This window comes from Aulonocara sp. 'chitande type north' Nkhata Bay, linkage group LG3 (assembly GCF_057382095.1).
Source record: "Aulonocara sp. 'chitande type north' Nkhata Bay isolate Kocher_YH1m ecotype deep benthic linkage group LG3, A_spYH_male_GT1.1, whole genome shotgun sequence".
NCBI lineage: Eukaryota > Metazoa > Chordata > Actinopteri > Cichliformes > Cichlidae > Aulonocara > Aulonocara sp. 'chitande type north' Nkhata Bay.
Genome location: NC_141346.1, coordinates 45,284,450 through 45,298,594, shown reverse-complemented (window position 1 = coordinate 45,298,594; position 14,145 = coordinate 45,284,450). Strand labels below are relative to the sequence as shown.

The window sequence follows — 14,145 nt, the reverse complement described above, 5'->3', positions numbered from 1 at the left end:
TTTTCTATCCATTTTCAGTTTAAATGGGACTACAATTTACAAAATAAACATTATACTTTAATGAAAAAAACAAAAAAGACCCTCAACGAAAAAGAAATGTTTCCTAAGATTATATTTTTCACACACTTCTATGCATTTGGACATACTTTTTGAAACCAGAGTAGCCACCCCCTGCTGGCCGTTAGAAAGAATTCACCTCACTGGCCATCTTTTATCCACAGTTTGTGCTTTACATGAGAGGTCAGAGGTCGAGGCAATCTTGTGAATGCCATAACTTAAAAATGTGGTCACTTGGGATTTTCAAATTGAATCCTGGTGACCTTGACCTCAAGGTCAGAGGTCAACTTTTCTGAAAAACACCTAGGATTTTGACCTTTATACCACAGGTGCATCTACAAGGATGCTGAGGGGTGGCTCTGGTGAGTGCCAGTTTTTTTTATAAGGATTAAGAAGAAGACGTAGGGTCTTACAGCTTTTCATTTGCTGTTTTCCTGCGGTTTCGGTTTTTACTGTAAGCTGGTCACTGCTTGTTGGACTGTCCCATTGTTTTTCCATCTCATGGAAGTCTGTAGGTGTCTAGATTACAATATAACCTATTAATACCATTTCCGTTACTGTTTCTTCAGCTTATACCAGATTTTACACATTTGCAGTGACATTTCTTTACAAGAGCTGCACAATCGTGGCTAAAACTGTAATCTCTTACATAAACGTCAGCATTGTTTACTTACACCCACAGCCTCTATTAATCCACACCGCACATTTAGAAATGTGCATTTGTGTAACTTCTTTTCTGTATTTCTACCGAGCTGTGAATCAGCAGACTCATCTCAGCGCTCTGGGAGTTAATTTGACATTTAGGAATGCCTAGACTTCACACAGGTCACCTGTACTTAAGAGAGGAGCACACTAGACTGCTTTATTAAATTGAATTGTATCATGCCGTAATAACTTTGATGGAACGAGATTTTTATTTGAGCCAGGCTCCTATCAGCAGCTCATTTTCCTCTGCTGCGTGACACCAGAGTCTTTGAACCATAAATTAGGAGCTCGGTGCTCGCTTCAGACACAACAGCTGTTGAACTGCTGCAGAAGCGAGCTTGTCTTGTCCCGTCGGTCTTTATTTTCTCCTTGCATCGTTCACTCTCTGTGCTCTTCAAGAGAAAAAGATTCCTCAGAATGAAGGTGTCTTTTTTTTTTAATAAAGCAAAGACAGCCTTTGTTGTTACAGTTTAGGGGAAAAACAACATTGCCATGTGTAAACTGTACACAGTCGCAACAGATAACTTCTTCTGTCAATGCTGAGTGAATCAAGTGAGGATGTGTTGTATTTAGAGCTCTTTGGCGATGCAGTGATTAATGCTGGCTTTTGGAAAACTGCTTTTCTTCATGTACCTATGAAGCATAAAAACTGATGAGAGAAGTTGTAAACGACCAGTAATGAATGGATTTGGATGACTTATGATTTTTAATCTAATATCTGTTACCATCACGAATGGGACATGTTATTACCTAATGCGAGCTTATCATGTGAAAAGTTTGATTGATCATCAGAGGAAACTTTGTTATGTTAGCATAGTTTGAAACTTTGGTGCTGATTAAAGAAGCAATAGATCTTTCTAGTTGAGTTGCCGGAGCATCAGCTAATAATAGCGTCAAAATGCAGCTCTAAAAAATGACTTTCTTTTGGAAAAATGCTGAAAAAGTGATGATTTCCTGCAGCGTTGTCTGCTACTCCCTCCACTATCCAGTGCAATCTGGCTTCCCTAAATATAAATCGGAGTAGCTTGTTGACGAGGCCAGATGTTTTTTCACCAGTTAAAGATGCTGATCAGTTTGTCCTATCCGGTGTTTAGGTGATGACGTATGAACCCTGTTTCCGGGTCGAAACTACTCTGCGTTTATTAATGCTGTTGTCTTTTTAGCGTGTTTTATTGCTTTGTATCTTGTTCTATTAAATCTCAACAAGCCCCTACAAAGTCAGTGATCACTGTTGGCCTCTCTCATTTTTTATTGTCACTGTTCATTTTAAACTCAGTTTTTAAAGCCTTACGATAACTACAGCCCAGCCCATGCAGCTGTATGTTAATGACTAAGCTTTTATTGTGGATGGATTATCTCAGTTGTTCTCCTGACTGAAGTTCAGTGCGTTTACAGGATTCTGTCATGTAATTGCATCTGTCCCAAACTATCAGGAACCCTCACATTAAAAAGTTAGCGTTCATCCTCCAGCTTCACTGTCTTTATGTTATGCTAACCATAGCTGTTTAGCTAGCCACCACATAGCACATCATTATATAAAGCTAATCCAACTTCAGTAACCCTACAAATGTCGCTGCTGTTTACTTTTCTGTCTTCAATTATGTTGGAAGTGATAGCAGAGCTGTACGTTTTAATTTTTTCAGAAATCTCTCGGTCAGAACATGCTATATCATGTTTAGGTGGGAACTAGCGAGCTAACGTCCGGCTAACTTCTCACTCTGTTAAAGTTAATAAACTCTGTTTTCATGGATGCCTGGATTTTAAACGTAATTGTTACACCTGGTAGAGCAGCCACATCGAACATTTTATTACAGATGAAATAATTTAGCCAGTGACTGTCTGTGATGCTGCAGTGTATGTTTTACTTTGGGACCTGAAGCAGAGGTTGAGGTTGGACCCGGAAAATGGCTAATGACGTCAGACTTAAAGACGGTTATCCATGAAGGGAGTTGCAAACCCTGGTGTTTATCTTTTTCTGGGGCCAGTGCTTCAAACTCAAGCCAAGTTTATTGCTTCTTTAACCATCTTTGCTCATGTCATCAATTAAAATGATAAAATTGCATTAGATAATACAACATGTCATTAAAATAAAGCAGTGATTGTTTGACTGTGTACATATTTTATGAAGACTTTTCAAAGTGTTCCCAAACTTTTGGGTACTGCTCTGCATGCTTATTTACGGGCTTGGAAAAACAAAAATTTGATATAATGATTCAGTCGGTTGCTTGTTGTTGTTCTTCCCAGGAGCCATTTTGTAAACCAGTCATGGAAGTCATAGAAAAGTCAAAAAAATAAGTAAAGTCAGCTTGGTTTGAATTGGGGAAAGGAACATCCAGCTCTGTGTCAAGGCTATAACTCTGAGATTTTTTATTAATGTTGTAAAAGAAGTGAGTCAGACTCAGCCAGTCTGCAAAATACTTTCCATGTACTCGATACTCTAGCTAAATTCTTAGTTGAGAGACAGGACCCCAGTGTCCAAAGCGGTTGCTGTAGCCCTCTATTGATTGCTTAATGTTGTTTGCTTGCTTGGGTTTGTTCTATTTTGTGCAGAGCTGGAGGTAGCGAGAATGAGCACAGATGGGAATTTGCCTGATCTGAAGTTCCCACAATCCGGAGGACAAGGCAACTCTATCCACCTCTCAGCGAACACACTGAAGCAGCACGGAAGAAACGGTAAGAAGTTCGACCTTTTGAATTTGCTTTTATTGCTCCCGTATTGTGGGTTTGAAGTGCAATCTTGGCTCATGCGCGCCTTCACTCTGTGTTTTATTATTCATGGTTATGATAAATTTAAGAGAAAAGTTTCAACTTTGCTACAATAGAAATATTGTTATGTTACTTGGCTTACGAGAGCTGCTGTAATTAATCAAAAATTCTTTTGCTGTTTGTCGTCTTTTCTTTTTTGCTTCTTCCACTTGTGTCATTGCATGGGCCTCCATTGGTTTTGGAGGAATTTTATCACAGATGCTGGTGAATAACTTTCGCTTTGCTTCCCCAGTCCTTTGTTGGTCTGCATATAAAGCGCTTAGATCTTTCTGCAGCCTCTGAATAAGACCCTGGCTGTTGAATTAGTTACATTCAAGCTCTGCCACTAAACTGTAAATGAGGCAGTTAGACTCTATACATAGATATCTTTGGGAGCAGTGTCGCCCCATTTTTAGACTTTTATTATCAGCTCATGCAAATCAGAATCGACTCAAGCTGCGTCCCCGTGTCTGTGCTGGATGACTAAGTCCATGTCCAGCCGTGCCCAGGCGGATCATTATAGCAGGGTGGCGAATATTTCCCCGATATGCAGTTCCACAGCACCCAAATTGTTTTCTTTTCATCAGAGTGAGTGATCTCAGACACGGCGGGAGGGAACTTTGAATGCACAAAAGTGAGACAGTAGGAGGCAATGGGGAGAGGAAAAAGGAGGAAATGATTAACAAGAAAAATGGTTGCCTTTGTCAGTGCCAATAGGAGTCCTGTTTTTTTTATTTAAGTCTGATGATTTCTGAATGATTTCTGCTTTTCTGCCTCGTGTGCAGCCATATTTGTAGCCCTGTCTGTTGTCTGTACTATGTGCTGCTCTGACTTCAGATTTAAGAAGCTTTGTTTAGTGAGTGGGTCCATTCGTTATCACTTTTAGCATTTTTCTAATTTGAGTGTGCTGTGTGAGCGGTATAAATAACATGACAGGTTATCATGTGCATTGTTTTCACATTATGTAAGTAGTACTGCACCCTAGGTTTGTGGACACAATCCAAAAAAACATTGAGTATAAACCATTTTAAACTATAGTTCAGATACCTCGGCTCTCTGGTGCAAGAAAAGAAAGTGGCATCAACGGCGGAAGTACACTCAAGAATCGTTCAGGCGGCAGCGGCGGCTTTCGCCTCCCTCCGATGGTGCATCTGGAAGAAGACAAACGTCACCCTCATCACTAAATCCGCCTGTACTGCACACTGGTATTGCCCATTCTTCTCTATGGATCCGAGACCTGGGTCATAATCAAGCACGACCTCAACAAGCTCGAGGTCTTCCAAATGTGCTGTTTGCATCAGATTCTCAGTGTCGCTCGGTGACCGTCTCAGCCACAGCGTGGTATGTAGTCAGTGTCACCAGCAGCCCTCGATGGAAGAGCTGATCTAGAAGTGACGACTTCATCTGCCGCATGAGTGACCATCGCCTGCCATATCGCATTCTGCTGTAGCAGCACCCCACTGGAGACATGCGCCCAAGAAGAGTTGGATCAAGCAAATTGAAGATGATCTTAAACAACGACGTCTCATCCTCGATCAAGCAAAGGTCAAGGCCAGATATCACAAGGCCTGGAAGTGCATCGTTGACCAAGATGGAAACCCTACGGCACCCACTGCGACGTATTGGCTTCGGGCGACCTGTCCTCCTGACCGCCAGCTAGGGAAAAAAGAAGAAAGAAAGAAAGAAAGAAACTATAGTTCAATGTCTTTTCACGGGACATCTTTAAAGGGGACGGGACATGATTTAAAGCCACTGGTTGAGGAAGTTTTAGCCAATAGTCAAAGCACTCAATCATCACTGAAAGCGAGCAGGAAACTGTTTACTGTCTGAAAACATGTTTAGCTTGGAAGACTGGCCAGTGACTCTCCTATCAGTGCCCAGCCTTACTGTGTGTGTGTGTGTGTGTGTGTGTGTGTGTGTGTGAGTGAAAGATCTATTTTAAAATGAAGTGACACCCCATCCAGTGCGTTCTTTAATCAGTGCGAGACTGTTCATAACTGTCCTCTTGCAGGTGAAATCCGAATAGCGTTCGTCCTGTACAAGCACATCGGGGTCTATCTTTCAACTGAGAACGCCAGCATGAAGCTGGGCAGCGAAGCCCTGGCCACCAACTACTCTGTGATCGTCAACTCGCCGGTCATCACAGCCGCCATCAACAAGGACTCTAACAAAGTCTACCTCTCTGACCCGGTCATTTTCACCATTAGACATCTGCAGGTAATTCTGTGCGTCCGCATGTTTGTGTATCTGAGAGATGGGTTTCACTTTGATGTCAGTGCCTCTGATTTTTTTCATTCACGTACAAAAAATGCGCTCACACATTCACTTTCTTGATAGCACCTGTCATCACGATTTCCTCTATCACCGAAGCGCAACAAAACGTACAAATCCCATCACAAACCCGGGAAAATTAAGCGAATGTGAACAAGTTTTATTCAAGGAAAGGTGTGGAAAATTAAATTGTGGAAAACAACGTTGCTCACAGGGTGATGGCAAGAACACCTTGTTGTTTATTAGTTTGAACAGCAACCTGATCTCCTGAACAAATATCAGTCATATTCGGCCTCGATGGAGGCTGCTTAGTCATTGACTCTATTATCTTCTCCACACTCTGCTACCCTCAAAATATCCCTGTTTTGTCTGCAAACAGAGCCTTCAGCTATTACCGGAGATGTTGAGCAACCATAGCAGAATTGCGGCGGGTCTCGCGTGTGGGAGGGACCTGGAAGAAAGCTACAACAGCAGAAAAAAAAGGAAAAGGACCCAGAGCGCAGAGGGAGGGAGGGAATAAGAGAAAGGGACGATAGCTTATGGAAGTCAAAAATTAAGTGGTGGGGAAATGTCAGCGCAGTTATTGCTCTGACTCACCTGCCTTAAGTGTAATTTGTCATTTGGACTGTAGATTCACTAATTTTACTGTTGCTCTAATGTTAGGGTACTGGCGCTTTTTATACCCTTTTCTAGCTCAGATCAAGTCATTTCAATAAAAAGTGCCCTTTTGGAAAAGCTTCTCCTGCTTGTAGTCCTGCAGTGTGCCAAGAGAGCCGCCTCGTCTTTTCCTCACGTAAATGTGCCCTCGCCAAAATAAAAAGATTTATTTTTAAAGCAAATCTCGTCCTCATGAGGGGCTGTACAGTTAATCGCATGATAGTCGTGATTATAATCTCGTCTTCCTCCGTTAATTAAATTTGATTGGTTGCATTATTATATATAGTATTGACTGTTGCATCAAATCGAGAGCTCCCTGTTCTTATAAACCAAACAGAGGTGCTGCTGAATGAGCTCTTCGTTTAACGGGTCTCTATTTGCTTATTATATTCTGGTGTGATAAAACTGTAAAGACTGTGATATGTGAGTACTACTCTGCTCATTTACAACTCCATATGTTTGTTCTTGGATTGCTTTTGCTCTGGGTGGGATATATTAGTGAGCAAGTGAACATTTTGTCCTCAGTGTTGATCTGTTAGCAGCAGAAGAAATGGCCAACTGTAAACATTTGAGGGAGTTTGACAAGGACCAAACTGTGATGGCCGGCGCCAGTCTGCAGTGGTGATTATCTATCAAAAAGGGCTCCAAGGAAGTGTAGGGGGCTGCATAGCTGTAGACGAGTCAGGGTGCCCGTGCTGACCTCTGTTCACCACCAAAACCATCAACAATGGTCACGTGAGCATAAGAACTGGATGCAGTGGAAGGACGTGTCCTGCTATGTTGAATCGTGTGTGTTGCTTACCTGGGGAACACCTGACACCAGGATGCATTATGCAATGTGATGCTTCAAACCTCGGGTCGTGCCGTTAATGCAGATGTTACTTTGACACCACCTACAGAAGCACTGTTGTGGATCATGTGCACCCTTTCATAAAAACTGTATTCCCTGATAGTGGCCAGAAAGCAGAAATGGTTCAGGTATAATTTGAGGAGCACAACAACGAGTTTGAGGTGTTGATTTTGCCTCCAAATTCTGCAGATCTCGGTCCAATCGAGCATCTTTGGGATGTGCTGGACGAAGGAGTCGGATCCACAGATGTTCCACTTCACACCTTGCAGGATTTGTTGTTAACATCTTTGTGCCAAATACCACAGCAAAGCTTCAGGGGTCTCATGGAGTCCATGTCTCGACTGGTCAGGGCTGTTCTGGGAGTAAAATGGGAACCAGCACAGCATTAGGTATTGGTGTATTTATATGGGCCTTAGTACAGCTACAGTCCATCCACTGTGTGAAACAACTTGAGGTACATAGCAGCTTCATGTAAACCGAATCCAGCCACTGTATAGTGTAGGCATTACATTACTTCTATATTAGGCTTCCATACTAAATCCAAGGTACTTGTCTTATAGCTCTTCTAAGTTGAATCTAGCTCAACTTTGCCCTTGAAAATTAACATCTAAACCATGCGGTTTTGGATGACTGGTCTTCTGAGATGATGATGTGTCCTCTAGTTATGGTTTCGCTTCCTTGCCTCGCCACTTAATGGGACCAATTAAAGCCATTAATGGGACAGAGGGTCATCCTACCTCCTCTCCGTGTAATATTTAACGCAGGGTTTGGGTGTGTGAAGGGTAAACTCAATCAGCGGCAAATTTACATTCGCAGAGGATAAACGTTATTAGACTAATCACCCTGCAGCGTGTGAAACTATGAAAAGCTGCAGCATCGCCCAGCATCTCCAGCAAGAACGCAGACGCGTTTAACCTTGGAAGCTGAGGGTCGCTGTGGAAAGGATATCGTGCGTCTCTGTGTGCACGCTCGCTCTTTGTTTTCGTAGCTGCAAAAGAATTGGGCTCAAGAGGAAGAGGCTGTTGATGTGTCTATTTATCAGCAGCTGCGTTCTGTTGTGCTTGTCTGTTACTCAGCCTCGGTGTTGTGGGTGACTTTTATGAAATGGCGAGCAAGATGGCAGGGAGGCGTGCCCGTCATTAGGACCGGAGCCCGGCACAGACAGCAGTGGTGCCCATTAAGCTGTGGGGCAGCTCACTGTCACGCAGTGAAAGTTAAAGAGAAAGGTCAAAAAAGCACAATGGATGACAGGCAAGGGGGCCGCTTGATGCTTTATGACAGCAAAAACACCTGCTATTCACTTTACAATGGATATGGATTGCATTGGGGAGAAATTGGACCCTTTGTTTTTTTGAGGATGTTTGCTCTGAAAATAAAAGTAAAGCAGAAATAAGCCAAGCAAATGTGCGATTAACTTCAAATCCCTTTGCTGTCTTTCCCCCTCCGAACAGCAATCTGAGGAGAACTTCAACCCCAACTGTTCGTTCTGGAGCTACAGCAAGCGAACCATGACTGGTTACTGGTCGACGCAGGACTGCCGCTTGCTAGGCACCAACAGGACACACACCACATGCTCCTGTACACATCTGACCAACTTTGCTGTCCTCATGGCTCACGTGGATGTAAAGGTGAGCCTGTTTTTTTTAACTTGTTTAATCCTCAGAAACACATTGATCCGTCGTGGTTTACACAAGCGACTCCTTCCGACGTGGTTTGCTGGCGATAAAAAGCTGGTTCACGTCGTATAAAGTTGATATCTACGTTGGAGTTTATTATATGTTTTATACTTGCTTTGCTTTTCAATTTAGCGGGTAATCGACTGCCAGCTGTTTTCTGACCTTCACAAGGCTTTTGTCTGCTAACATTTAAAGTACCCGCATTCATACGCTTTTAAACAATGACCCTGTGTCATTGATTGCAGCCATCTTAAATCTCCATTTGTGTGAAGTAACCCAATATGTGATGGCTCCACTGTGTTGTGTTGTTTTGGGTTTTGTGAGCAGCGGCTTTCAGAAATGCATTTTATGCTTTGCCTTCATAAATAATGATTTGTTTTTGGCCTTCAAGCCTTTGTTGAAGCTCTGTGAATGGGCCTTGGTCGATGTAGTGCTAAAAGACGTGTGTTTTCACCTGTCCTTGTACGGTCTCTCTCTTAAAAAACCTCACATGAGAGCTTCTCTCCACTTCAAAATTCCACTTTCGATTGTATTCCCGGAGGCAATTAGCCTAGCGTAAAGACTGGAGGCTGCTATCCTGGCGTTGGACAAACTTAGAGGGGTTAATGGAAGCTGTACAAAAAAGTATAAAAGAATAGTGGAGTTGAGATTTTGGGTGACGTTAATACTGTGCATGTTGGAGCTGGCAAATAAAAAAACGTCTTTTTCCGTGTCCAGCCACGAAGGAAGCCATGTTTTAGTTCTGATGTTGACAGACAGCTTAATTATTTCTGTCACAGGAAGTTTAGGAGCTGACTGCTGACAGAGCAGAGTAGTTTTTGGTATCTGTTATGGCATCTGTCTCTTCAGAGTGTCTCTTATAATTCAGCGGCAGAAAAGAAATATACACTCTGTCTGCACCATTCCAGCTGGCCCCTGTCCATATAACCACTAGACCTTCCTTCACCTTCCCGTCTTTCCGAGTCTGATTCTATCTCGCTTTTTTATCGTAGTGACAGAGCATACATCTATGTTTTAAAAAACTAAACCATTATGCACATAATTTAAAAAGAAATGTTAAAAAAATGTTAAATCTTAAATGTAGAGGAATGTGGCATAACCTGAATTATTGAACATAGCTGACCAATACCACAGAATTAAAGTTATTAAGACTAATAAAAACATTTCTCTTGATATGTCAGTCATTCAGGTCTTGGTAGTCCTAAGTGTTTGAGCTGAAAGCAACTGGGCTTCTTTTATTGGTTCATGAAGACATTTGTACCCCTGTGAGGAATCTTGGAGTTATTTTTGTCAAGGACATGTCCCTTAGTGCGCATATTAAACAAATATGTAAGACTTCCTTAATTCATGTTTGCAATATCACTAAAATTAGAAACGTGATGCTGAAAAACTAGCTTGTGCATTTATTACTTTTAGACTTGACTGTTGCAGTTCATTATTATCAAATCGCTCTACAAACTCCCTGAAAAGACTTCAGTAGATCCAAAATGCTGCAGAGCATATTCCTCCCATATTATATTCTGTTCACTGGCTCCTTCCCCTCACATACAACATCTTGAATAATCAGGCTCCATCTTATCTTAAAGACTTCATAGTATCATATTATCCCAACAGAGCACTTTCCTCTCAGACTGCTGGCTTACTTGTGGTTCCTAGAGTATTTAAAAGTAGATGTAAAAGAAGGCAGAGGCTTCAGCTTCTGTGGAAACAGCTCCCAGTTTGGATTCGGTAGACAGACACCATCTCTACTTCTATGATTAGGCTTAAAACTTTCCAGTTTGATAAAGCTCATAGTTAGTGTTGGATCAGGTCACCCCGAACCACCCCTTGGTTATCGCCCCACACCCAACTGGTCACAGCAGATGGCCGCCCGTCCCTGAGCCTGGTTTTGCCAGAGGTTTCTTCCTGTTTTTCATCCCTACTGTTGTCAAGCGCTTGCTTATAGGTGTCGTTGTTGGGGTTTTCTCTGTATTATTGTCGGGTCTTTACCTTAATATAAAGCGCACTACGATTAGGGATGGGAATTTCACGATTCCGATTCCATTTTCGATTCTGTTGAACGATTCGATTCTTTATCGATTCTTGTTTTTAAAAAAGGAGAACACACAGGCCGATTAGCTTAGAATTTTGTTTTATATCTTCTCTTTGAACAAGATAGGAATTTAGGAGTAACATGGCCTTACAAACCCAACAGTGAGATCTTAAGAGATCCAGCCTACGGCTCTTCAATGGGGTGTCACAGGGTCCCCAGGGAAAAAATTGTAAATGTAAAATAATAAAATAAATATTCTTCAGTAGCAATAATTACAATTACAGAAGAATATCCAGTAATGTCCCTGCCATCATGGTCACCTAAATGCACACTAATGGCAGGTTTTGTAATAAGGCAGATCGCGCTAACATAATATGCACTATTAGTTTACCTGCCGCATTAACGGAAGAGGACGTGCAAACGTTACCGCTGCTGCTGGGTTGAGATTCACGAGTCTGGAGCGGAATTAAAAACACGACATTCATTTAAGGTCATTTAAGGTCATCGCGTGTTCTGTGAGCAAATGCTTTTGCATATTCGTAGTGTTTCCTCCCTGAAATGAAAAAGTATAACCAAACTTTTGAGCGTTTGTGCCACTTAGGCGCCATGTTTCCTGCCAGGTAAATGACGCTCCGCAACGTGGTGACGTCATTCGAGGCGACTGAAATCGATCGTTTGCAAAAATGGCAAACAATTCCAATTAATTGAAACAGTGGGAACAGGTTCTCAACAAGAACTGGTTTTCGATTCCCATCCCTAACTACGATGACTGTTGGTGCCATATAAATAAAATTGATTTTATATTTGCTTCACAACCAAGAGGCTTCTTTAGTTCTAAAAGCCATTGTGGTGTCCCAGGTTTTGAACCTCTGGTGGGTGTGGGTCATTATGGTCACAGAAGCAAATGATAAAATTGACTTTATGAACTAGAAGAAGGGAAGGATGTTGTACCTTCAAACATTCTCAAGAAAAATATATTTTATGTGATTTATTAAATAAGAATAGCGATAAAGTTAATACTCTTCTGTCAACAAATTGTAGTATGCCAATCCCCCTGGCATCTGCAACTTCTTGAAGAGGTTTTCAACAGTTCTGACAACAGCTCGCTAAAAAAGTTTGACCACTTTTCCGAGCACAATTCCTTCAGATACAAGATGCCTGAGGGTTATGTTGCATGTACAGCCGGTTTCAAATCTCACCACAGGCTTTAAATAAAAAATTTTTTTACTGAGCAGGCCATTTCCTTAGCCCTCTCTTTCTTCCTTTTTTGCAACTATTCCTCAGTGAATGTGCTTGTGTTCTTAGGATCATTATGTGTTTCCGCTTTCAGGTTCAGCTTCAACTTTTGAATTTATTTTCAAGGACTCTTCATTATACTTCAGAATTCTTAGCGTTCGTCGCCCGGGGGAGGCGTCCGTGTCAATGCCTCTCTGAAGACACGCCCGCATATCAAGAAGTCAAAGGCTATTCACTAGAAACGCTTCCTGTGCTCAGAGAAATGTTACGTTTAAAAATCTGTGTTTGCTGATGTGTGTTTCACAGAGAGAGTCGCAGCAAAGGCAGAGAAAGACCAGTGATTATAATGTTTAATGCAGATAATATCTCTTCTGGAATATTTTGGGGGCCTCTTTATTTTCTCTTTGTCTCTTTGTGCTCAAAGGAAAGGTTGTTTTCTTTTTCCCGTCCACTCCAACAAGATGTAAGGGGCCATTTGTACATCTTTTTCACAATCTAGTACCAATTTCATGCATTTTCAAGGTTCTCCTCCCAAATAGCGGTTTTGGCATCTGAGGAGCACCGCAAAATTGCTGTGCCAAAAGTTGGAACTGCTAAATGGATATGGTAGACACTACTGCAACAACTTCTCCAAAAATTGGCAGGTGCAGCGTCCACCACGATTCTTATTCCCACTAAAATGACACCAACCTCTGCAAAGTATTGCTACGTAACATTTGATTCTCAATCCTATCAAAGTGATGGCTGCTTCTCAGACTGCACAAAAGTAGAATTGGCTCTCCGCCTGCACCACTCTTTCACTCTTTTTTCTTTTTGAGGCTTTGGGAATGTATTGGCAGGTTTCCTGCTGCTGTAGATGAAACAGGAAGCAGGAAACTGACATGTCATTATATTTGACACAAGCTACAGGTTGAGTCATCTTGTATTTATCTGATACATCATTGTTTTTTTGCACGTGATCTTCACCAACCCTCTTTAAAAGATTAACCTATATTTTAATTAGGTAGCTTTTTGGAGAGAGCATTACTAAAAAAAAAAAAAAAACTGCAAGCTGGAGGTGGTGGCTTTCCACACATCCAAATACTTTTTAAAATTAAAATAGTAGTCCATTAAATACGAGTTTCCTGTGCAGCAAATTTGAACCCACAAATAAAACAAACGCCGACTAAAGAAACGGGCAGAAACATTAAGAAGTAAAGCCTTTCATACACTGGAAGTGTAAAATCGTGATACAGCTTCAACTCCTGGATCAAACCATGAAATTTTCCCTGCTGCTGCTTTCTTGAGAGAATTCGATGAACCCAGAATCTCAGTTTCTTCCTTTTCTTGTGGAGAAATGTCTCGACCAGCTCGCCGTGGCTTGATGTCGACTTTTTTCACAGTGTTTTTTTTGTTGTTGTTGTTGTTGTTTTTTTGTTAGGACAAATTTTTGGCAAAAATACAACATGTTCAGTTTGTATATATGTTACATGACAAGTTTGGATACAAAGTTTAGATATTAGAACACAGAGCAGCAATTCCTATTGAGACAGCACATCCCGAGCAGCGCAGGCACCCAGGAAGAGGATCTCACAGCAGGCCTCAAGCTGATGGAAAGCAGGCACACCTAAAATCCAGGAAGTACACCGGCTGGCACAACCAGGGCGCTGGCTCGTACACCCAATGGCATCTGCACCATATTGGTGGAGAATAGTCGTCAGTGATTGTTTTTGAAGGAGAAGGGTTCACACTGCACGTTGGAGTATCATGTAATACCATCATGTCCTATCTTTTGGCTCTCACGTGTCATAAAATGCTGTCTTTGTTTGGTGTTCTGCTTCTAAGGGTGATTTTTTAATAAGAGAAAGTGGCTAAGTCACCATGTTTTGGTTTTTTTTTCCTTCTCACTACACACATAACCCACACAGTCTTGTATG

At 41.8% G+C, this 14,145-nt stretch overlaps 1 protein-coding gene across 14 annotated transcripts in view; it reads left to right on the top strand.

Annotated features, from left to right (window-relative positions):
* LOC147335858 (adhesion G protein-coupled receptor L3) overlaps positions 1 to 14,145 on the top strand; it is a 264,385-nt gene that overhangs the window by 197,351 nt on the left and 52,889 nt on the right. For all 14 annotated transcript variants that reach the window (XM_086283022.1, XM_086283038.1, XM_086283063.1 and 11 more), the window contains 3 exons: positions 3,313 to 3,435; positions 5,519 to 5,724; positions 8,737 to 8,913. In XM_086283022.1, the coding sequence (XP_086139148.1) occupies positions 3,313 to 3,435; positions 5,519 to 5,724; positions 8,737 to 8,913 (506 nt within the window). The remainder of the gene's footprint in view (positions 1 to 3,312; positions 3,436 to 5,518; positions 5,725 to 8,736; positions 8,914 to 14,145) is intronic.